A 24,830-nucleotide genomic window follows, 5' to 3' on the forward strand; every position below is an offset into this window, starting at 1 on the left:
TGGAAGAATTCTATTTTAATTAAAGCAGATGAGAGAAAGGGCCAGGAAGTATCACATAATATTAAAGTCGTAAAAACTATTTTAACTCTCTTAAAGTCTTTTTTTTTTAACATTTGTGTGCTTTGTTATTATCTGGTGATTTTCAATTTGATCACAACAGTGAAATAGTTGACATGTAGAGGCTTATCATAATTAATAGTTAGAGCTGTGCTCTGTAACTTTTTAATGTTAACAAATGACCATTGATGTTACAAACCATTGTCAAATGAGTTCACACTGACTCAGTCTATCAGCTTTACGTTCTCAGTATAGCAGCGTTTTGTTTTTGTGGTATGTATGTATATATACTGTATATACAGTATATATACTGTATATACAGTATATATAGATATATATTTATAAATACATATATATCGTTATGTATATGTACACACATGTAACAAACAATGTATGTATACAAACTATATTGTTAGGACTTCAATAACAAAGCCTGACACAGCTGAAATGCACCACATAGAGATGACAAGCAAACTATTAATACACAGTAACAGCAGCAGGTCGCCAGTGGGTGAGATCTCGGGAGATCTGAAATTCAACCTGTTCTAAATTGTTGTATCATCAAAAATAATCTTGGAGACATTATTTGAAAGTTGAAATCCTGCACTATGTCACCATCACACTTGATACTGACTGTCTGAGTGTTGACCTTTACTGAAACAGTCACAGTAACAGAATTTAATTGGTTCTCATTGTTCTCTCATTGTTCTCTCATTGTTCTCTCATTGTTCTCTCATTGTTATACGCCAGTGCTTTTGGCCTCAGCATCACGAACTTTGACAGAGAAGGCAGCTGTTGTTCACTATGCTAATGACGACACACACATACACATACACGGTTACATGTGAACTCCATGAGGATGTATATATATATATATATATATATATATATATATACATATATAAACAAAACTTATCATCTTTTCACATGTCATCCGTCCCTCCCCGTGGAAGCGTCAGGACGCGTGACAAACTTGCATGTGTAATTGACATTGATCCATCCTGTCTTCTCCTCTTCCTCCTCCTCCTCCTCCTCCTCCTCCGTGTCCTGACACGCTGGGATGTCTCGGGAGTCCAGAGGCTGAGAGAAAGAGAGCGATGACAATAAACCTTTTGAGTGTCCATCTGAGGGGACGATCCCCACGTCACGCCAGCTCGTGGGTGGATGGACGGGGAGAGAGAGAGAGAGAGAGAGAGAGTCTGTGTGTCCTTTACGCAGATTACGCACAGATCTTTGCAGTTTGCCGTGAGTCCTGGCGCATCAAGTACCAAGAGTTTACCAGAGGACAGTGGAGGAGTAAATGACGGTCAAACTGGCTGAAGCTGTGATTTTTAACTCTAAATGTTTGATTTCTGCCTCCATTTCTTTGACTTATCTCTCTGTGACTCCGCGGATCCGCGCGTCCTGTCTGACAGCTCGGATTTAAATGCCTGGACTTGACTTCGCGGTAACCGTTTATCTCTCGGAGCTTCAGTGATTATTGGGTTTCATCGTCGCCGGACATGTCGGGACAGAAACCGTCCCTGAAGAGCGGCGGCTCCGCGAGCCGGTTCCAGGTGGATGTGGTGACAGAATCCTCAGCTCCATCCGCGATCCCGGCCTCTGCTCCTGCCCATGACGCATCAAAGCAGCCTCCTGAAGAATCCAAAGGTCGGTTCAAGATGGTGGGCTTCACGGATCCAGGTGCGCTGGGCAGCGCCATGGACATCGGTCTCCCACCTGATGTTTTCCACGAGCCTGACACAGCAAAGAGCGACTCGGTTAGTCTCCATTCCACAGGCACGGGACACACGCACATCTCCGACTCCCATTCCAACACCTACTACATGAGGACGTTCGGACACAACACCATAGACGCGGTTCCCAACATCGAGTTCTACCGACAAACTGCTGCGCCATTCGCTGAGAAGCTGACCAGACCGTCGCTGTCGGAGCTGCACGATGAGCTGGATAAAGTATAAAACCTTTGTTTATTTCCCCAATAACTGCTTATAACATCTTAAATAATTTTGAAGCGAAACCAGAAAAACTCAGTTATAAAATGAAGGTAAATGTAAAACAATTCATAAAATATCAATTGAACCAATTCTTTAGTAATGCTTAAAGATTTCAATATCTCTGATTTAAGCTTCTTGATTGTGAATATGTTGTGGTGTTGTTGCTCGACAGTGACATTAACCATCATTACTAAACCATGTTTACACTACAGCAATTAGGGATAAGGTAGCTAATGCAAGAAATTAACACAGAGAAGAAGTTTTGAAAGACTAGTTGTGCAACTATGTAGAATTAGTAATAAAATGACAATTTACCCAAGAGGCAACAGACGACTTGTCTGCCAATTCCTGATTGTTCACTGTCATAAATGCAGTAGTAGGTGATAAAGACATTGAATTGATCTTTGATGGTCATAAATTGAATTGCTCTTTCTCCCAAAAACGTTGTCCCTATTGGCAAGAGAAAAACAAAGTTAAATCGAGACAATCAGACATTGTAGTTTTTATATCTCCATTACTGAGCTATCTGTTATAACATCATAATGACAAGTCAACATGTGTCTATTGAAATGTTGAGTTACCATCATAGATAGTCCCAAATTAAAACATCATGGACATTAGTCCTTTTAGGCAAAGGATACAAAAAAATTAAAATTAATAACAAAAATAACAATATGTTGAACCTGGTCCTGACAGAACATCCCATGATACCTTGTCCAATCTTCAAAGAGGCCGTCCTCTGTGCTAATGAGGATAGTTTGTTGGTCTATTAATGCCCCACTGATCGGAAAGTGTTACTGAAATGACATAGTGAGGACAGGAAGTTAGCCAATGGTGAGCTAAAAGCCTTAACAGTGAAATAAATAGTGAGTGGGTTCTGAGTGGGCTCAGTGACATCACATGGACACACACGGACACACTACAATGCTGTCTGTCATGACCCTGTAGGAATCCCCCAGTCATGCTCCCACTCTTCTGACATGTATGTTATGTAGCTGTAACATAGACATACATTGTACACTCACAGCGATGGTGTATGAGTTCAAAGGTGAATACACACAAAGTGTTGATTGACATCTTCAGTAGATCTCTAAGATTAGAATATGTCTCATGTTAATGTCACACATATCACACAGGCTAATTTCAAAGATTACTTTTAACTTTTAAACAAGTTTCATAAACTTCTGAACTTTATTCCTCATTCAGAAGTCAGTGTATCTTTGCAATGAATGTATGACCTGCACATCTTTATGTCTGTCCCTGTTTTAATCTCAACTGTGATTGGCTGTCAGGATCCGTTTGAGGATGGTCTGGCCAATGGAGAGGAACCATCGGCAGCTGAGGAGGCGGCAGCATTGGCGGCAAAGCAGGCAAAAGGAGGGACTGTCAAATTTGGTTGGATGAAGGGAGTCTTGGTGAGTATCTGTAGCTCATGTCAAACCTCTTTTTCTTCTCGTGATATTTTGAAACGTGAATTTTAAAGACCACATCAATGACAGAATAAATGTATTTAATTAGTTATTGCATCTTTAATTGAGTATCATTTCCTGTTGGGGAACCCAGGGCTGGTCCCAATAGGGTTTAACACGTGTGAATTGTCTATGTTAAAGATCCGCTGCATGCTGAACATCTGGGGTGTGATGCTTTTCATCAGAATGTCCTGGATTGTTGGACAAGCTGGAATTGGTAGGTAAATATTAGTCAAATTGAGGTTTGACGTTGAGGTAAAGCCAGTCAAAGTAAAGTAGACTTTGGAAGTAGGATAATTTGCCAGTTACTGTTCTCTATAGAGAAAATAAAACAAATGTTCACCATGACTCCAGTTTAGATTATCTCTGTGATGTTTTGGACTTCACTTGTGGTTTTCTTAAACCTCAACTGTAATATCACTCTTTTTGGCTTGTTTTCATGTGTTTCTGTGCAACAGGACTGACCATAGCAATCATCTTAATGGCCACTGTGGTGACTACCATCACTGGTTTGTCCACCTCTGCTATAGCAACCAACGGCTTTGTACGGGGAGGTGAGAAAGCAACTGTTTGAGCTTTTATTTTAAAAATGTTACCTGAGGAGGTTTGCATCCATCCATCCATCCATCCATCCATCTTCTACCGCTTATGCTCCACATGAGAGTCATGGAGACGCTGACATAGGAGCGACAGGCGTTGTACACCCTGGAGACAAACAACCATCCACACTCATACCTATGATCAATTTAGAGTGTCCAATATGACTACTCCCCATATCTGCATGTTTTTGTCACATTTATATTCTGACTTCCAAAGTAACTGCACCTTCCAATTGCAAACTAGCTCACCTTTATTTAGAAATGAATATCAGACATTCACTTTGTTCCTATTTAGGTGTTGCATCCTTCAGTGGCTGCATTTGACGATTGCTTGCATCATGGTGGTGTCACAAAGCTTTCCCCCTTTGAAGGCTCCATAAGATGTGGCTGAGGAATATGTCCTTTCATTCCCAATCAGCAAACGATCCAATTAGTTGATCCTTCTTGGGCCAACCTGTCCCAGGATTATTTACATGGCAGTCACAAAATTAACAAGATAGCTATGTAGACAGTGAATAGTGCTAGGTTCCACAGCTGAAAATTGGCCATGCTGCAACTGTAATCCTAAATCAACTCTTTTCAGGTTGTCCTTCAAAGGATCTGACCCTTGAATTTGGACAAAGGCCATTATAGCTCCACATGCAACACCTTTCATTCAACTGTGAGGAAACTTGCTCCAATCTTACTTACTACTCTACCTGCACACCTCTTCCTGTTCAATAGGAACTTGCTTTCAGACATGTCCCAAAGTCCAGAAATTGTCCAGAGATTCTTCTGCCAGCTCCTTACTTAAATCCTCAGGTAAAGTTCAAGTTAGCTCATGTGAAAATGCAGCAGGCGGAACTCCAAATAATTGGCAATTCCTGCAGCCTTAAGTGTGACACCACCCCACCCTTCACCTGGATCCTCCAGAGATCTTACCGCTGTTGCATTGCAACCGCTGCATTTGTCATATGTTAATGAAAATAGTTGGAGAATGTCCGGACCTAATCCTAATCTCCAGACATTATCCAGAGAGAGTTAATTTAGTTAGTCTGAAAATGGCATATGGTTAACTTTCTGTGTCCGTTTTGTCCAGGTGGAGCTTACTACCTGATCTCCAGGAGTCTGGGCCCAGAGTTTGGAGGTTCCATTGGTCTGATCTTTGCCTTTGCCAATGCTGTAGCTGTGGCCATGTACGTCGTAGGCTTCGCAGAAACAGTTGTTGAGATGCTTAATGTAAGGAATACTCTTCAAACTCTATGATACTGATCATTCTGATATTGAGCTCATCTCATTTGTTCTGGTTATTGATTGCAGGATGTTGATGCCCTGATGACTGATGAACTGAATGACGTTCGAATTGTTGGGACTCTGACTGTCATCCTGCTGCTGGGAATCTCTGTAGCTGGGATGGAGTGGGAAGCCAAGGTAGGCCCTGGGAAGCAGGGGAATATCATCTACTGCCTATAGATGACTCGGCTAATATTCATATAACAGCAGATTGAAGCAAACATACTGTAAATGTAGTTTTTCTTTCTTTTCAAATATTGATTTATTATGTCCTATGTCCAACATGAAAACTGTATTTGATGTGTTCTTTTGCGGGAATTGACAGATATTGCAACCAGCCATCAATGCAAAAGTTTTAGTGATGCTTTCAAGATTTGTCCTGTGATCCATCTTTTTATACACACATTGGTACTGATGTTAACATTAAGGTCAAAGTACTCCTGCCTCCAGTGCAGCTGTATATTTTCAAGCTTCTTAGTGCCTCTGTTCTAATTCCATCCTCCCCATCAATTTCTTTTCTATCTATCAGGCTCAGATTGTCCTCCTGGTAATCCTGCTGGGAGCAATCGCTAATTACTTCATAGGAAGCTTCATGCCAACAGAAAGCAAAGAGCCCAAAGGATTCTTTGGCTATCACAGTCAGTCTGCACTGTTATCCATGCAAAGGAATCTCATATTTTTAAATTCTATTCCATTTAATGTCCTGAATTAAAAGTTCTCTGTATTGGTACTCACCTCTACAGCTGCCATTTTCATCGAGAACCTGGGTCCAGACTTCAGAGAAGAAGAGACATTTTTTTCTGTGTTTGCCATCTTCTTCCCAGCAGCCACTGGGATCTTGGCTGGAGCCAATATCTCTGGAGACCTCACAGTAAGTTTAGCTTTTCTAAGGACGATAATAAAAACTATGATACTGCTTCAGGGGAATTTAATTCCCCCGACTCAATTTTCACATAAAAACACAAATTCTGCTCCAGCTACATGTACCATCCACACTACCCACAGAAAAGGTGTTTTAGTGGAGATGGGAGAGAGACCTTTGAAGAAGATGAAGAAATTACCCACATTTGCTTCCTGATTGGTTATTATCAGCCCCAACTTGACTATTGGCTGCGAATGAAGAGCTCCATTAAAACTAACTTTTACTTTTAATTTCACCTTGTCTGCATCCTGACTCTGCTTTTTTTTGATTTCTCGATGTCGCATTTCCTGAGACTAGTAAACAAGTACAGAGGAGAACTTCCTGTTTACACCAGCACACACAAACCTAGTGTTTCTGAATGGTCATTTTATATATGTTTTTATGTTTGTATGGATACAGATCACTTTTGATGTGGAGCTGAAACCAAGATAGTTGTTACATTAAATCACTGTTTTAAAATAAAAATATAGTAATATTGATGTAGCCCAAGTGTGCTGTGTATCCTAGTGACATCTGTTGTCTTTGCTAACTTTGGAACTGGGACCTCGCTCGGCTGTGTGTGAACAGTAATGACATCTCCCTGCAGCTAGTTCTATCCTGACACTGTGCAAGAGTAGAAAGTAGACCAGGAGTGAGTTCAGGTACAGCTGTGAACTCCACTTGTTACTTTGGCCTCTTGTAATTGGTTAGAAGAGCAATGCTTTCTCATCGATATTAGAAGGGATTGTCTCTGCACTGCTGCCACACTGGTCAGTGAGTCTGGGTCATAACAGCATTTGCAGCAGTCTGTATCATAGCTCCAAATCAAGTCTCATTGTTTCTACCCTTAGGATCCTCAGTCAGCGATCCCTAAAGGAACACTGCTGGCCATCCTCATTACAGGACTCACCTATGTGGCTGTGGCCATCTCTGCAGGTTAATGTCCTTCACCAACTCCCAGAGTGTCATTTTAACAACACTGAAGGTAACTCTTGTCAAACCTGGCCAAGTGCTTATATCAGAGTGTCCTCTCCTTTGGCAGGATCTTGCATTGTGAGAGATGCAACTGGTGACCACAACGACACTGTGAGTGACACAGTAAACTGCACTGATGCCGCCTGCACGCTGGGCTATGACTTCTCCATCTGTAAGGAGGGAGGCTGTCAGTTTGGCTTAATGAATGACTTCCAGGTATCTGACACACACAGGCTGGGTGAAAGTTTTTTTAGGAATAATGATTTCACTGATATATTGGTACAATTTGAACTCGTGTTAACTCAAATGTCGATGGTAGAGGACATAGGTGGAAGCTTCTTTGATGTTTTTTCTCAATGGTCTGATACCACATGGTATTGCTGGTTTCCAGACAACTTGGAAGACAGATGTAGCCAATCTGAAATGTATGAGTTCCAAATTCAAAGTATTTTACTTTGCAAATAGGTAAAGTCTTTGTGTGGAGATGATACATATTTCCTCTAACCATACAGAAAACCCCAGGAATGTATGTTATATAAAGCAGAGTGTTATGTGCATCTACAGTTTATAATGGAAGCCTACATTGGTGGTGATGTCACATTTGGATACAACTCACCCTATCGTCTGCATACATTAAGAAAGCTAAACTTAAATTTAACAGTTGTTACAAGGACAAGACTCTTTTAACTTGGTCGTGGTAACATGTTTAAGTCATTTCACTGTTTTGCTACTTAAATCTAAACAACATTTTTTAAGCATCCGACACTGATCTAGGTTATCTTTGTGAATGGCAGGTTGTTTTTCTCTTCTCTTCTTTGAGATTATATTATCTCAGTACTTTTTTGCAGTTATTATTTTTGTTGTTTCCATAATAATAACTTTGCTTTCAGGTAGGGTGGGAGATCATTTTCTTTAGCATTTTGTACTATATTGCTTGTAGCACCCTCAAGGATTTAGCTTAGACACGATGTAGTTTAAAAAACGGGGTTTATTCCTTATGATCTTGACAACCCGTGAGAACTGGTCACAAAAAACGAGCACAACAGAATACATATTAAAACATAGCATTGTGAAATAATAAAACAATAAAATAGAAAGTACACAAATACACTTGAACAAACCTCGTGAGCTGACATCCACGAGGGGCTAAATGTTCTTCCTTGCTCTGAATTAGATCTGTAGAACTGCTACAGGTGCCGCTGTTGCCGCATCTTCTAACTTGGTGCGCAGCCAAATAAGGGTCGGGCGGAACCAAAAATATGTACATAATTGTTCCGTCTACCTTAACACTTAATAACGCAAAAATAAAGGAAAGAAAGATAGACTGTAACATTGCTTAAACTCCTCTTCACAACCCAATGTAACCAATTACTTAATGCATTGTCACAAAAATGAAAAATGTCAGTCAGTTGTGGAACAGACAGCCTTGTAAAAACACCATCAATCATATTGAACGGCTTGAACAAATTAATTGGATCGTGATGCATCAATCAAACTACCATCTGACCCCCCTCCCCCCAATGCACATACCCCTCTGAGAAGACAATGCCTGAGCTTATGCTAGCTTGACGAATACAACAAGACTTTATGGCCGAAAAGGTGCCAACAACAGGTGTTGGTTGCACATGAAAGACGATTTTTGGGAAAGCTACTGCCAAGAAAAAGGCTGATACAGAGTGATCCAAGACCAGAGTGAACATAGGTGCTGCATTTGAATGCTGGTGACAACTGAAAGCCCAGAAAGGGGTATTGTGAGCATTTGTAGTGTTTCATCATCACATTGTCAATTGAGCAAGTATCTAAAACTGAACCTTACCGATGCTGCACAGTGCTCATCAATCCATGTTCATTGCACGTTCCTATGCTGTGGAGGCATAGCTTAAGAGGGAAGTCTGAACAAAGGGGCTTGGACTTTGGAATTCAAAATTTAGTGTGCTCAAAGAGTTTTTCCAGGATCTCCAACCCTACCTTTATGTATTCAATACTTCCTCTGTAAGTACATAGTATTATTTAGGGATTTTCTCAATTACACTTTATTATGTCCAATACAATATTAGTCTAAAACCTTTTTTTTATTTTTTTTAATCACTTTAAAAGTATGACTAAGTGACTAATTAAATAGCTAAGTCACATTTACACTGATGTATTTACCACCTGCATGGAAGACATGTACAGCCCTCAATCATCATGTGCTGGTCACTAAGATACAAGTATTTACATTCTATGATGTGGCCTTTGTGTGTGTGTGTGTGTGTGTGTGTGTGTGTGTGTGTTACGAAACAAAGTGCAGCAGTCATAATAGTGGCTGTTGTTTTGAGTCACAAGGATCTCGCTGGAGACAGAGCTGAATGAGAACATTGACAATGTCCACCTACACACACACGCGCGCGCACACACACACACACACACACACACAGAGTTTCATTCATTCCTCTTGGCATTTGTTGTTGTTTTATTTTAATTCTTTGCAATAGATGAGTTACTTTGATATTACAAATGTGAATAAATCATAAATTGTCTTTCTCTAATCCTCTGACATCCTCTGAGGCACCGATGGTGAGGTTTCATCAGTACTAACAACTAACAGATGACCCATGGAGTTGGTAGGTATTGAGGTTTGACACAACTGTTACTTCGCCCTTTTGGTCCAGTCAGTCAAATAAATATTTTGTTTTGATGAGATTTCCATATTTATTTAACACTTACTTGGCAAAAGGTTATTAGTGATGACGAGTAAATACATTATAGTTTGACAAAAACAGACAAATGAAAAATTTGAATATAGAATTAAAAAGTCCCCTGAAGTCCACATAGGTCTGTAGATTTCACATTGTGGATTGATGAGTCCATAATGACAGTTTTAAGTTATAAAACTCATCATTGTTGCTGTAACTACCAGGTACCTGTTGACAAATATAAACTGGGTCAAAACCATTTAGTCAACGCTTGAATCCACACTTCACTAGATTTTTTTTATCCCTTAAAGTTGTTAAAGTTGCTTGTCCTTTATTTTCAAGTGTGGGCAATGAGACACTGGCACTTTTATTTAGTGTGGACAAACACAAGTTATGACTTAACTCTTTCCAATTAACAAGCTTTTTGTGAGCTCTTTTGCTTGTTCACAAATGCAGAATGAATTTTGACTGTGAAACTAAATGAAATATAACTGTTTCTATGTTGTCCAGGTGATGGGTCTGGTGTCAGGCTTCAGTCCTCTGATCACTGCAGGGATATTTTCAGCCACTCTTTCCTCCGCTCTGGCCTCACTGGTCAGCGCACCTAAAGTATTCCAGGTCAGAAACCACAACATTTTTATCACCTGACATGTAGCAAAAGTTGAATACCTTTCATAGTAGTTTGCTCCCAAAACCAAATAATTAATCCCAAATTAGTCAGTTTGGGTCTATCAATCCTATGGTGAATTAACTTTCGAAGATGTACAACTTTAGTTTGTTTGGGGGGAAAAACAGGTATAAAAACTGTATTTTCATCCTGAGCCTTGTGTTTCTAGGCTCTGTGCAAGGACAACATCTATCCAGGGCTGGGTGTTTTTGCAAAGGGTTATGGGAAAAACAATGAGCCGCTTCGTGGTTATGTCCTGACTTTTGGAATTGGCCTTGCCTTCATCCTCATTGGTAGGCTACTGTACACATCACAACAGCTCCACCTATACTCAGATTTCATGATTTACATTTACAACTTACAACTAAAGCTTCAACTATTGACTGTATTATTGAATCTTTGTGTTGTTATCTGATAGCGGAGTTGAACATCATTGCTCCCATCATCTCTAACTTCTTCCTGGCCTCCTACGCTCTCATCAACTTCTCTGTCTTCCATGCCTCCCTAGCCAACTCTCCAGGTAAACTATCAGTGTTAATTATTATAGTCACACTGTTGTAGACTCATCTTGTAGTTTAATAACAAAGTGCAACATCTGTCATGTTGACCGTTTTTTTCATTCTGTCAATATCATTTCATGTCTTCCAAAATTTGCTGTGCAATGTCACATTTAGGCTTCAACTGAAACACTGTTTACTCACATTGAATGGTGTGGTGTCATAGTTTGCCGAAGCACATGGTGGATTCATTGCTTTGCCAATCAAATCCTGCTTATCCGCTAAGCAGTGGCAAAAAATTGCACTCCGTAATAGTATTTTTACTGTATGCTTTATACTTGTCTCTCACCACAGGGTGGCGCCCCAGCTTCAAGTATTACAACATGTGGGTTTCTCTTGCTGGTGCAATTCTGTGCTGTGTTGTGATGTTTGTCATCAACTGGTGGGCAGCTCTGGTCACTCTGCTCATTGTCCTCGCTCTCTACATCTATGTCAGCTACAAGAAACCTGGTAAGGACGTGATGAGGATGTCTTCATATACAACTGCCAACAAAAAACACTTTTGAATTATTGGTCATCCCACTGATATGTTACTCGCTCATCTGCTTTGACCAATGTTTTCCTACAGATGTAAACTGGGGTTCGTCCACTCAGGCTCTGATGTACAACCAGGCTCTGACTCATTCTCTGAACCTCACTGGAGTTGAGGACCATGTGAAAAACTTCAGGTTAGCTCCTTGTGTAGATGTGATGCTAACAAGACAGAGTTGTAAGGCTAAAATCTGAATTCTCTGGTACCGTTTAGCCATCGATAGAATGTTATCCAAACAGTGGAACTGTACTGTAGATGTTTGGAGAGTTTTTAAACATCTTGTCATGATAAATATTTTTGGGCCAAAGTTTGAACAAACTGTTCAAACAAAAACTACTATGGATTGACAAGAGTCCTGTTGACTTTTATGAAGCCCAAAAGTTATTTGTATACTCCTGAAATTGTAAGTTACACAAAATGTCCTAAATTTCAAATTTCAATGTTTCAAGGCCACAGTGTTTGGTTTTGACTGGTTATCCAAACTCTCGTCCTGCTCTGCTTCAACTGGTTCATGCTTTCACCAAGAACGTTGGTCTCATGGTCTGCGGTCACATCAAGACTGTATGTATCACACAGCAATAGCAAGTTCATTTACTGTATATCACACAGATGGGAAATTCATAGTACTTAACATTTGGGCTTACCTCATATTTCTATCCTTCATCTCCTCCAGACATCGCGTCGACCAAACTTTAAGGAGCTGTCCCAGGATCACACTCGCTGTCAGCGCTGGTTCAATATGAAACACATCAAGGCTTTTTATACTCCTGTTTTCTCTGATAACCTTAGACATGGGACACAGTTCCTCCTTCAGGTATGAGCAACTCTTCAGAAGAAAATGTACAGTATTTCCTCTGTTACTGGTTTGTGTATCAGGTATCAAAATACTACTATACTATTATTTTTTGACATCAGATATACTATAAATGCATATCCCAGTTCTGTCTCAGTATCTGTTCTCTGATCTTCAGGCTGTGGGTTTAGGTCGTCTGAAGCCTAACACACTGGTCATGGGATTTAAGAACAACTGGAGTGACGGCGACATGAGAGACGTGGAGATTTACATCAACACATTACAGTAAGGGTGGATGTGTATTTATGAGGTTTCATGTCAACACAGACGGTGTTCACTGCCATGTTTTTTGGTGCAAAATCACCAAAGCTGAACCACGGATGAGGAACCATTCTGCGACGCATCTATTTTGAAATTAGCTCAGTGAGAGTGTTACTGTAGTAGCAGGTTAGCTTAGCATTTTTACGCATCAGCCATGATGCAGCCACTTGCTACATCCAAAATCCTTTAGCCACATGCTGTTTGGTATCACAGTCCTAAGGACGCCGACATCCGGTTTCCAAAGTAAAACACTGAGAGCACATTTGAAGGAACATTTTTGAATGTGGATGTTAATGTCCTTTCAAATCAGAGTCAGAGTCATTGGACCGCACCATAAAAGCCTTTGTAAGGAGGGCGTTAAAATTCAGTGTCAAATAGTTGTCTCATGAGAATTTAGTCAGAAAGCTTGACCGCAGTCAGAAAATGTGGTGTGAAGTTTTACATTTCTTTTGGTGTGAATGCACCATTACACCTACAAAGTCCCGCCCCAAAAAATGTTTTTACTGTTTGATACTAGGACCAAATGTGACTGGTAACTTTTCACCAAAGAAATACTTTTTGGAAATATAAAATAAATGTAAAATTATTCAGAAAAACACTGAATAGTTGTTCCGCACAATGATGAACTGTTAAGCTCAGTTGTGTTTTCTGTTCCAGTGATGCCTTTGACCTGCAGTTTGGAGTTGTGATCCTCCGACTGCAGGAAGGACTGGACATTTCTCACACCCAGGGACAAGGTACATCCATTTCTGGTATATTACAGTCAGTCCACCAAATGCCACCTCTGTACAGTTTTGTGTTCCCTGTTTGTCTACTGCAGATGAGCTGCTTTCATCAAATGAGAAGCCACCAGCCAGCACTAAGCAGGTGGTGATTTCCATAAGTCTGGCTAAAGACTCAGATTCTGACTCCTGTCCGTCAAAAACCACCAGCAACCAGAGCAGTCCACTTATTATGAGAGGTAACTAATCGATAACCACGCTTTTGTTTCTGGATGCAGGAAGTAACTGCACAACATACGCAATCATGCAGATTGGAGAGTTTCTTTGACATCAGCTTATGTGGCATCATGTTACTGTATTGTCATCAGCCACAGAAACCAAGAGTCCCCTGAGCCTGACGGACCAGCGTCTGTTGGAGTCCAGCCAGCAGTTTAAAAAGAAACAGGGCAAAGGAACCATAGATGTCTGGTGGCTCTTTGATGATGGAGGTGAGTTTTGGGGGTTGGGGGGGGGGTTATGATTGTGTGTTGTAGGCGTTGGTGGCAGATTTTAAAGCCTTCAGGATGGGGGTAAGGGGCTGACATCTTTGATACAGACAAATGCAACGATTAATGTATGCATGGCCAGGATATAAAATCTAAAAATTAAAAACTAAAACTAAAAGTCGCCTCCTGACTAAAATGGACTATGCAATGATTGAGTATCTGCTAAAGTGAGCACTGCTGGGTAAACAAGGCAAGCACAAGCAATGAGAACAGTTTCCTCCCGGTTCCATAGCGATAGAAAGCGTGACTGTCACTGTTTTTTATGTGAACACTTCTGACCTCCTGCTTTACTCTTCATGTGAGAACAGCTAACTCTGGAAAATGTCTGCACCAATTTTTCTGGACACTTTTTGGAGTTCAGGTCTGAAAATGTCTTTTGTGTTGTTGCAGGTCTGACTCTGCTGATTCCTTACCTGCTGACCAACCGGAGTAAGTGGGGTGACTGCAGGATCCGCGTCTTCATCGGTGGGAAGATCAACCGCATCGACCACGACCGCCGAGTGTGAGGCTAACACACTTGCTACAAACAATATTGTCACCCATAACGAAATGTGAAGTTTCATACTAAATCAAAGTGTATTCATTTGTTGTACTTTCTTTTGTCCCATCAGGATGGCTACCCTGCTCAGCAGATTCAGGATTGACTTCTCTGACATCAATGTCCTTGGTGACATCAATACCAAACCCAAGAAACACAAGTATGAGCTCTGATGACCGCAGATTACCCAGCTTTTTTGTTATGTGTTGCACCAAGGAAGTTACGTTTTGTCATGAATATTGACTACCCCTTGTGGACGGATGGGTAATGGGATAGTATTTTATTTTTAGCAGGTTGTGAGATCGGACATTTATTTAAATCAAACAAACAAAAACACTGACCACATTCATTAATAACTTAATAATTTAATTGTGAGGACAACAATGACCAAACCATGTGAACTGAACTGATGGACATCAAGAGCAAAAAGAAAAGATATGACCCACATTCAGACTTTATGCAGACCCACTACAGACAGACCAAGACTATGTTCTGTCTATGTAGATTTGCGAATTATTGATTTTAATCTCTTAGTCCATAACTGTATACTGTATATCATAATATGCTATAGTTATGGACTAATACATATATATATATATATGTATATATATATATATACATATATATATGTTAACACAAATTCTACCTTGCGTGCTACACACACACACATATACAGTTCCATGCATCACACATAGAGTAATGCTCACACCCAGCCAATCACTGTAATGAACCTGTGTATTTGTGCAGTAAGCTGAGTTTTAAGGAGCTGATCGAGCCATACAGGCTGAAAGAAGACGACATGGAGCAGGAAGCTGCAGAGAGGCTGAAGGCCCAAGAGCCATGGAGGATAACTGACAATGAACTGGAGCTCTACAAGGCAAAGGTCAGTCTGCATACTGCTGACCAATCAGCTCTGTCCAAATGTATACACATTAGCTCACAATGTCTGAGCTGTTAAAGAGATAGTTCAGGTTTTTTCATCAAGTGTGGTTCTTTAAAGTACTCACACATCGTCAGTGCTAACGAAACAGAAGAAAAAGCACAAGACATAGTGGTGGGAAACGAAGGTTACCTCAAGATACGATACAAGGATGGGGCATCTCTTAACGCAAAGTTACATATAAAGTTCCTTGTGTTTCTGGTTTTGTGTTTATGTCTGATTACTGAGTGTACAGTATTTGGTCTATGTAGTCCTCCCTCATTCATTTGAGCAGCACCATCACAAGGAGACATGGAGTAGCGACGCTCGGCGAGTGAAACTGGCAGGGACTGTTTACTTTAGAGCGCCATCCATTTGTTAATGGATATATTGATATTTGCTCTGGCTAATCAATTATTGTATAGCATGAGAAAGGACAGCAATATATCCCCAAATGTAACATTAATTATCCACTTAACAAAAGGATTGTGTAACAAAATATACACCTGCTTAATCTCCCTGTTGGACAGCCTTTTCAGACTGAAAACAGATGATTGTAAACCACTCACTTTCTTGCACTGAAAGATTGTTTAACCACAAGATGGGGTGGTAAACATATTCTAAAGATATCATAGGTGCACACAAACTGTATTATTCTTTTTAACAAGTGGAGGTTTGTGTTTATGTGTCACTTTTAGACCAACCGTCAGATCAGGCTGAACGAGCTTTTGAAGGAGCACTCCTGCAATGCCAAACTGATTGTCATGTAAGAAATACACCCTCACTTTCTAGTTTCTTGTTGATTATTAGCTGAGAAATGTCTGATACCCTGTTACCAGTGATAAGTTAACATTGACCTGATCATGATGATGATGAGTAGCCTCTCTCCTTCTCTGCATATAGGACGATGCCATTGGCGAGGAAGGGCACAGTGTCGAGCGCTCTATACATGTGCTGGTTGGAAACTTTGTCCAGAGACGTCCCACCTCTGCTGTTCGTCAGAGGAAACCACCAGAGTGTACTCACCTTTTACTCCTAACACTCACACACATACAAATACATGTGTATCTGTTTCTGTCATGATGAAAGTTGTGTTTGACAGACGTGAAACGTGAGACTGCTGCTTCTTTAACGTGATGTAAATGAATGTTTCCTTAATTAATAATAAATCACTACTAAGATTGTTTTCTCTTTTACGTTAACAGCCTGTAAATCATGTGGCCTTGTGAGTTTCACCTGAATATGAATAACTACAGTTAAATATTAACTTTACTGTTAATTATGTGTCTGAAGTGTGACTTCAAAGTTGTTGGGTATTTTCTTGTGTTTAGAATGTGAACTACTGATGCCATTATTTTGTACATCATTTTATTAAAATATTAATAAAGGTTCTGTGGAGTCTGTGTGTAAACAGCTTTTTATAATAATTACTGTATTATTATTTGAGGATCATTTTAGCTTCTGTGGCCCCCAATTTACTAGGAAAACTGGTTCAAAGTTAAATGTGTGAACTGTGACATAACAGAAGATAAGTTCAATCATGATTACTCCTTTTAAACAGAATATTCTTTTTTGTTTTACCAGTTGATGTACAGAATCATCAGCACCTAATCAGGTTTTTAAAACATAAAGTATGTTTGTTCTCATGTACATATATAATCAGTTGAAATAGATAAGTGAACAGTATAATTATAGTTATATTTTTAGAGTACTTAATCTAGTTTGCTGTAAAATTAAATACTTAAATACTATTAATAGAAAAAAATGTAACATTCACAGAAAATAAACCATTCATTTTACTGTATTGATGATTTTTCGTGTCAAATTTTCATCCCTTTTTGTGGGAAAAAAAAATCAACAATTAAATGTAGAAATGCACAATAGCCTATCACTAAGGGTATTCTTTTTTATTTCGTAGATAAATTACGTAGTTCCGCATTTATTTAGTTAATCATTCGTTTACAGTTGCGTTTGTGTTGCTTGTTTTCCCTTAGTTTCATTCATTCATTTTAAGTAAAATAAAACTGTTGTTTTTTAATACTATTATTATTATTATTTGATTAAAATGTGTGTAGCTACAACTTGAAGGAATTCATTAATAATTATAAAGTGATCGTGTGACATAATCACGAACATTAAATACGACAGTGTAATGTGTACCTGAAGGTAACACGGAGTTGCTCTTGAACGCAGCTCGTCGCAAACACACAGTACAGCACAGAGAAACACGAACAGCGGAAGCTGGGACCTTCCGAACAAGCAGCTTCATTGGTACTTAATTTACGAATATAGCAGCAAACCAGTAAGTGTCGTTGTTGTTGTTGTTATTGTTGTACTGCTAGAGGCAGGTAGCCGGCTCACAGATCCTCTTTGGTCCGCTCACTCTCAGCTGTGACTGTTTAACACTGTTTCACCGTTGTGTTTCAACTACACACCGTTAAACTACACACTGTCACACGCTAACAACTGTGTAGACTCCTGAACGTAGCACGACTTCATTGTTTTCATCACACAAACATTAAAAAACATTATTTTCCTAACACGGAGTCTGTGGGTAGAGCCCAACTCTGATTAACAGCTGTTTCCACCAATGAGGAGACGGTTAGCGGGAGGAGGAAGTGACCAGATACTTAAAAATAAAAAATATTATTAGTATACGAAATGGTTTACAATACTTTCAGTTAACAACAACGTAAAAACAAAGAGACAGGAGAGCTAGAAATAGAAGAAAGCATAGTATATGTATATATATGTACATATTATCTTCATGCTGGGGGGTCAGAACTCATAGAAACACATTGAAAGTAGTACATATTGCAATAGTTGTAAGAGCGTTCTTTTTTTTCAGAGCATTCGATTGAAAGAATGTAAAGCTTGAACTGTTATGTTATACTATACTGTAAAAAAAACATGTCAATACATGCACTGAGAGTTGTTCGTTAATATAATTGGCAATACTCCAATTACACTTCAAAGATATGCTTCGATAATGCAATTGTCTTGAATTTGCACTACACTGTAAACGACATACATCACAGGTAAAAGGCATGCACTGTAAATATTGCTTAAGTAAAAATATAAACTCTACAAATGATATGCACTGAATGGTGTTTACTAATACCACACAGTAAAAAAATATTTAAATTGCACATAAAAGTTGCAATTATATTTTGGTGAATGTATGCAACTATAAAAAGAAAAATGCACCTAAAATATTAAATACTTTAAGCATAAAATGCTCCCTATGTATGTTAAATATCATTATAGTATAAATAAATTAAAGGCTGTGACATTGGTGAAAATAATGAGAAATGAACATCACCATTAAATGTCTTTGTTTTTGAGATAAAATGATTGAATCTGCTCTACACGTTTCATTTAAAATGGATTATTCCTTGGGCTAAAATACTTACTTCCCTACCTCATCCTCTGTCTTTGATTTACACAAGGTTCATCCTCGTTGTCCTGACAGGCAGAGTCATGAGTCATGAGCTGAGTATGCAGGAGGAGATGGGGGAGAAGTTTTTGGACGCTGCAGCCAGAGGAGATCTGACCATGGTGTCCACACTGTTGTCCCAAGTCCCCTCATTCATCAATCACAAAGGATACAGGGGCTGGACACCACTGATGCTGGCTGCTCGCAATGGACACTATCATTTGGTGGAGAAGCTGCTGTCACATGGGTAAATGCAAGTTCACAAAAACATGATTCAGATAATGAATCTAATTCAATACAAAATATTAAAATCAATATATGAGCGTGACTCAAGACAGTGTAATAATTAGTTCACCCCACAAAGTGGCAGTGAAGTATTGTTTTTGGTGGCTCTGTTTGTGTGTGAGTGTGTGTTCTTCCGCACGTGCTGCACTTGCCAACATGACCAACAGAGGGCACCGGAGGCTTGTTGCGTGAATGGGGGGAAATCTGCTATCTGTGATTGCCTTGTTTAAGAATGTTTGACTGATTGTCATATTGATTGTATTTCTTTTTTCTTTTTTTTTCTTTTTGCTTCTTTTTTCTTTTTTCTCTCCCCTGTTTTTCCCTATATTTACTGACCTTTCTCTTCTTGCATGTTTTATGTGTTCTTTTACCAATTGCTTTTATTATGATGTATGTATATTTTATGATTTTGCTTCTTTTAGTTTGCATCTGACCTGTTAACATCGGTCCATGGACAACAGATGTAAAATAGACATTTTGGCTAATACATTTACATTGTATGTTTATTAATGTGCACTGTCCATGTCAAATAAACCATAAATAAATAAATGTGAAATAAGAAATATCCAACAAAGTAATCCAAACATAGATGTTAAAAACAAGACCTAAATGATTACTAAGGTTATGGACTAAAATTAAATGAAAGATGACTAAAACTTCTAAGCTAAAAAAGAACCTGAAAAGAAGGCTGAAACAAAATAAATATGGTAAAAATTGACACTTAAAAGGCTAAATCTAGCTCAAAGGGGCTATATTAGGAAGTTAAAGAAAGCTCTGATTAGAAAGTTGAATGCAGTTCCATGCATGGATCAGCTTTAATATGGAAAATATGCACTTTAAATGGACAAACTCTAAAACATGATACAATAATTAAGAGCACCAGACATAATTGTGTGTTGCATTTTTTAAAATCTTAAATAGATTGAAATCCCTAACTTCTTTTTCTGTTCTCCATCCTTAAGCTGTGATAGGTTTTTGGTAAACAGTTCGTCACAGACGGCCTACGATATTGCTAAGTTCTGGGGCCACAAACACATCTCCAACTTGCTCAGCCAGACAGATGTCAGTTGCCAGCGACTACTGCAAGGCTCCGACTTTGACCAGCAGGAAAACTACTTTAGCAGAGAAACGTTGGACCGGATGAGCGCAAAGAGGACCGACAAGGTGTGGCTGGAAGCCAAACAGAGCCACCCAGACACGATCTACCTGCTGTTCTCCAATCTCAGCCCTATGGTCAGCAGCCCACAGGACGGCAATGATGGGGTATGTGTCTGGTAACAAACATTATCATTTTTTAGTTTATATATATTTACTAGAACTAGATGATGTGCTGGGACAAGAATCTTGTACCAAGCAAACTTTGCCCTCCCTTTAGCTGCTTTCAAACTTGAACTACATCTAGAGAGTTCCTTAAAATTGTCTCTAAGGTTCTGTATGAAAACACAAATGTCAGCAAAAGTTGCTCCAGACAATTTCTTCAGAGATTTTCCTCCCAGACTTCTGGTCAAAGTTTCCTAAAAAATGGCCGAATGAGCCATTTGAGAACATGATGAGTCCTGCATCCCTCATCTGAGCAAGTGTTGTCTGTATAGTCTTGGGGTGTTTGGCTTAGAAAACCAAACAAAAAACAGGTACAAAGGTTGAATGGATCCATAATGCCTCTGTATTGCCGTCTCAGCTCGTCATAGTTTATTTCATTACATGCGTCAGTCTTTGTTCATAGGTTGCCGCGATTCCACTACACAATATCATAAACCAAACATCACTCACAGTACAATATCATCTATATTTAGAGTCAGGCTTGTATGTGTGATTGATGAGGAAATGTCATTTTAAAGTGTCAAATGAGTTTTAGGGTAGATGGAAAAAAGCAATTTACAGTACACTTAAGAAAATGGATGACAGACAAATGACAAAGGATGTGTTTAGATAGTTTACGTGATGTGCTTGACCTGTCTGACTCTTTTGACCCTGAATCTCAACTCCAACAGGGTGAGACCAAGCTGTGTCAGTTCAAATATGAGGTCGTCAAAGATCTGCTCCAGAAACCTGCAACTGTGCTCGTCTTTTTAGGAGTAGAGAAAAGGAAGAATTGTTCTTCCTCCTTTTCCTCCTCTCAGACAAAAGGGGGTGTTCAGGATCCTGCAGCTTGGTTTGCCATCTGCACAGATGACGATGAAGCTGAACTTCTTAAACGCTGCAAACAGAAGAACTGCTCCTTCCCAAAAATGCCCAACCGAGACCTCCTGAAACTCACTGAGGAAGAAGCTGGTGAGAAAGTTGTTGTTGTTTATCTGGTGTCATTTACACAAATGATGCATAGCTGCTCTTTATCGTGTTTCTGTTATGTATATCAGTCGGAACAAATGATTAAAGGAGACATATTATACCCTATTTCTCCAAGTTAAAATAGTTCCCTGGTGTCCTAATGAACATGTCTGTGACATGCTTTGGTCAAAATACCATAAGGATGAAGCACCATAGCAGTTCAATAACCCTGCTAAAACCGCCCCTTTCAGAACGCTCATAAGCGCAGGGAATTCAACATCGCGTGTTTTATCGCCTATACTTACAATAAGGGGGACCACGAAAAAAGGACTGAGTATTCTTTTTCCACACTTTGGCGACCGGTAGGGCCTCCAGAGTCCCAAATATAAATATTAAAATGATTAAAAAGTTGATTTTGCATAATATGTCCCCTTTAAGTATTTTAAAGTCGGCTAACTTTGTCCTGCAGGAGTGGTGGCTCAGGCTCGATCAGTGTTGGCTTGGCACAGCCGCTACAGTTTCTGTCCCACATGTGGCAGCAGCACCAAGCTGGAGGAGGGAGGATACAAGAGGAGTTGTCTGAACTTAGACTGCAGGAGCCTGCGGGGGGTTCACAACACCTGTTATCCACGAGTTGGTATGAAGCTCCACCCACATAACACGCAAACATCTCTGGTCGTTCTGTGGAGGGATTAATACTCTGGTGTAGGAGTCTGCACAATATGAGTTGAGATAAAAGCATGTATTTGAATTTTCTATTGACTGAAAGTTAAAAAATATATTTCCAAGTTCAAGCTTCTCAAAGAGGAATTTGTATGTTTTGACAGTAAACTTGTTGTATTTAACTTAAATTGACAGTTTATGAATTAACTGGGACAACAATTGGGAACCCTTAACTAAAAGTAAATCAAATGAATTCATGTTTTCATTCATACGGTACATGTATTAGAAATGATTAGGTGTTGGTCAACTTCAGAAGATAACATTAGTCAGACTAGTGGATGTATAGTGAATATAGTGTGTTGATTGTGCAATTACAGTCTTTCTGTGTGTTTTCAGACCCAGTGGTCATCATGCTGGTGATCCACCCTGATGGAAACCAGTGTTTATTAGGAAGGAAGAAGGTCTTCCCTTCTGGCATGTTCTCCTGTCTGGCTGGATTCATAGAGCCTGGTAATAAGCACGATCTCCCCACAACCTACTTAACGTACAGAAGTGAGTCTCACACACACACACAGACCTCCTCATGTTGACGCCACCTCATGTTCTTGAAGGGGAGACGATCGAGGACGCAGTGAGGAGGGAGGTGGAGGAGGAGAGTGGTGTAAAGATCGGACCGGTACAGTACGTCTCCTGTCAACCTTGGCCGATGCCCTCCAACCTCATGATTGGCTGCCTGGCTTTGGCCATATCGACTGACATCAGAGTAGATGAAAATGAGATAGAGGAGGCTCGTTGGTTCACAAGGCAACAGGTAAGATAAATTCAAAATATCAGTAATAATAGGAATCTTAAAATCAGGGCCAGCCCCAGGCATAAGTGAACTAAGCGGCTACTTGGCCCCAATCGTTTGTTTGTTTTTTAAATATATTAAATAACTTAAATAAGAGACATGATTGAATGAATTAATTTTATTATTTTTCAATTTAACTTCCGTAGACCACACTTAAAATAATAAAGTTTAAAATAGATCTGTGATCTAAGTGCCCTCATGAGGTTAAAATGTGTCTGCTTTGGTGTAAATAACGACTATATTAATATTAATTAGGGGTCTACCAAGGGCCAGAAGTCTAGAGGGGAGCCCCATTTTAAATATATAGTCAATAAAATATTTGAGTTTGAACTAATAACTGATCTGATCTCAGTGGGTGGTGTCATCTCAGGCTGTCATGAAGTTGATTCAGTTGAATGAAGGATCATTTTTCATTTTCTTTCATTAAATGAATAGGTCTGTGAATAAAGGATGTAAAAATCTACATTTTTTAAGGTCAGTTATAACAATATCATTGTATGATACAGTACTATTTACAACAGAATATTGCTTTAATACAGAAGTGATTGCACTATTAGTTTTAATATCATCCTTTTAAACGATTGAACACATCACACTTACCTCTACATTGTGATGCTACAACTACTTTAAATGTCATGTGGTAGTGAAGGGAGGTTCAGATTCTTCCAAGACGCTGTATTTTAAAGTATTTCTCACAGCAAAGGTCATCAAATACATTCATTTTCTTTTGTTGAACTGTGTTTTGTGTTTGTTTAGGTGATCGACTCTTTGTTCAGAGGAGAGTCTCCAGCATTCACAGCTCCCCCGAGACAGACCATCGCCCACCAGCTCATCAAACACTGGATTGGCATGAACTCTAACCTCTAAGCTACAGTGGACCTCCAGATGGTTGTAAAAAAAAACTTGATAATGGATTTTAAGAGTTCAAAGGCCAGAATGAACAAATGGACATGTTTGTCTTAAAACAGACAAATACAGAAAGCTACAGAAGAATTTTCACACAGCAGTGTCCTATCACACATATTTTATGATGCAGGAAAACACAGAAAATCAGTATGTGAAAACAATGAAGTAGAAATCTGAATATTACATTACATGTCATTTAGCAGACGCTTTTATCCAAAGCGACAAACCTACCATGGAACTGAGTACAATCAGCCAGGGGTGGAATGGAACTTGTGACCATTGCGATCATGATGTCTTCCACACACAGGATACCGGTCTTAACCACTGAGCCACTGACAATATTTAAGTCAGTCACATTGATACCAGTGACCATTATATGCAGTTTAATTAACAATGATAGTTTAACATTTATTAAACCTAATCTAGTTTAGAATTAAAGAAGACAGATTGATCCTAAAATGAAAACAAAGTTTCAGGTCACAAAAAATGGCAAATGATTGAATTACCCTCTAAGGTTAAAATGTGTCTGCAGAAGTCTAGAGGGGAGCCCCGAATACAATCAAAATGATAACAATAGGTTGGAAAGCTATTGATGACAAGTCAATAAAATATTTGAGTTTGAACTAATAACTGATCTGATCTCAGTGGGTGGTGTCATCTCAGGCTGTCATGAAGTTGATTCAGTTGAATGAAGGATCATTTTTCATGTTCTTTCATTAAATGAATAAAGGATGTATAAATCTACATATTTTAAGGTCAGTTATAACAATATCATTATAAGGTCACAAAAAATGGCGAATGATTGAATTACATTTTTTAAATAAACTAATGAAGTGGAAGATAAGTTGCTATTTGTTATTCTCTTTGTTCACTGAAACATATT

General features: G+C 39.2%; 2 protein-coding genes across 4 annotated transcripts; both read left to right on the plus strand.

Moving 5' to 3' along the window:
* Nucleotides 1-1,450: 1,450 nt before the first annotated feature.
* LOC131464321 (solute carrier family 12 member 2-like) lies at nt 1,451-16,950 on the plus strand. Its single transcript, XM_058636748.1, has 26 exons — nt 1,451-2,012; nt 3,347-3,469; nt 3,665-3,740; nt 3,982-4,077; nt 5,201-5,340; nt 5,422-5,532; nt 5,924-6,032; nt 6,138-6,265; nt 7,147-7,231; nt 7,338-7,486; nt 10,456-10,563; nt 10,782-10,905; nt 11,031-11,132; nt 11,464-11,619; nt 11,738-11,837; nt 12,151-12,262; nt 12,375-12,515; nt 12,673-12,779; nt 13,473-13,552; nt 13,636-13,776; nt 13,906-14,025; nt 14,473-14,584; nt 14,694-14,780; nt 15,368-15,503; nt 16,238-16,305; nt 16,443-16,950. Exons 1-26 carry the CDS (start codon nt 1,560-1,562, stop codon nt 16,576-16,578), a joined length of 3,300 nt encoding a protein of 1,099 aa, XP_058492731.1. The 5' UTR covers nt 1,451-1,559; the 3' UTR covers nt 16,579-16,950.
* Nucleotides 16,951-17,717: 767 nt separating this feature from the next.
* On the plus strand, nt 17,718-24,791 carry nudt12 (nudix (nucleoside diphosphate linked moiety X)-type motif 12). Of its 3 annotated transcripts, none has more exons than XM_058637123.1 (8): nt 17,718-17,841; nt 18,989-19,222; nt 20,223-20,523; nt 21,252-21,531; nt 21,998-22,165; nt 22,588-22,701; nt 22,803-23,002; nt 23,798-24,791. In XM_058637123.1, the coding sequence occupies exons 2-8, from the start codon at nt 19,020-19,022 to the stop codon at nt 23,906-23,908; spliced, it is 1,377 nt and encodes a 458-aa protein (XP_058493106.1). In that variant the 5' UTR covers nt 17,718-17,841; nt 18,989-19,019; the 3' UTR covers nt 23,909-24,791. The 3 variants fall into 3 exon arrangements, with proteins under 3 accessions (XP_058493106.1, XP_058493107.1, XP_058493108.1); XM_058637124.1 differs by having other exon boundaries at nt 19,012-19,222; XM_058637125.1 differs by having other exon boundaries at nt 17,718-17,810.
* The last annotated feature ends 39 nt before the right edge of the window (nt 24,792-24,830 follow it).

The sequence above is a fragment of the Solea solea genome, chromosome 8 (assembly GCF_958295425.1).
Source record: "Solea solea chromosome 8, fSolSol10.1, whole genome shotgun sequence".
NCBI classification, from domain to species: domain Eukaryota; kingdom Metazoa; phylum Chordata; class Actinopteri; order Pleuronectiformes; family Soleidae; genus Solea; species Solea solea.

Excerpts from the sequence above, each read along its gene's own strand:
- LOC131464321 (XM_058636748.1), top strand. The coding sequence starts at position 1,560 with ATGTCGGGACAGAAACCGTCCCTGAAGAGCGGCGGCTCCGCGAGCCGG. Across the intron at positions 6,266-7,146 it reads ATATCTCTGGAGACCTCACA|GATCCTCAGTCAGCGATCCC; the intron begins GTAAGTTTAGCT and ends TTCTACCCTTAG. Across the intron at positions 11,620-11,737 it reads TGTCAGCTACAAGAAACCTG|ATGTAAACTGGGGTTCGTCC; the intron begins GTAAGGACGTGA and ends GTTTTCCTACAG.
- nudt12 (XM_058637123.1), top strand. The coding sequence starts at position 19,020 with ATGAGTCATGAGCTGAGTATGCAGGAGGAGATGGGGGAGAAGTTTTTG. Across the intron at positions 22,166-22,587 it reads CACCTGTTATCCACGAGTTG|ACCCAGTGGTCATCATGCTG; the intron begins GTATGAAGCTCC and ends GTGTGTTTTCAG. Across the intron at positions 22,702-22,802 it reads GGCTGGATTCATAGAGCCTG|GGGAGACGATCGAGGACGCA; the intron begins GTAATAAGCACG and ends ATGTTCTTGAAG.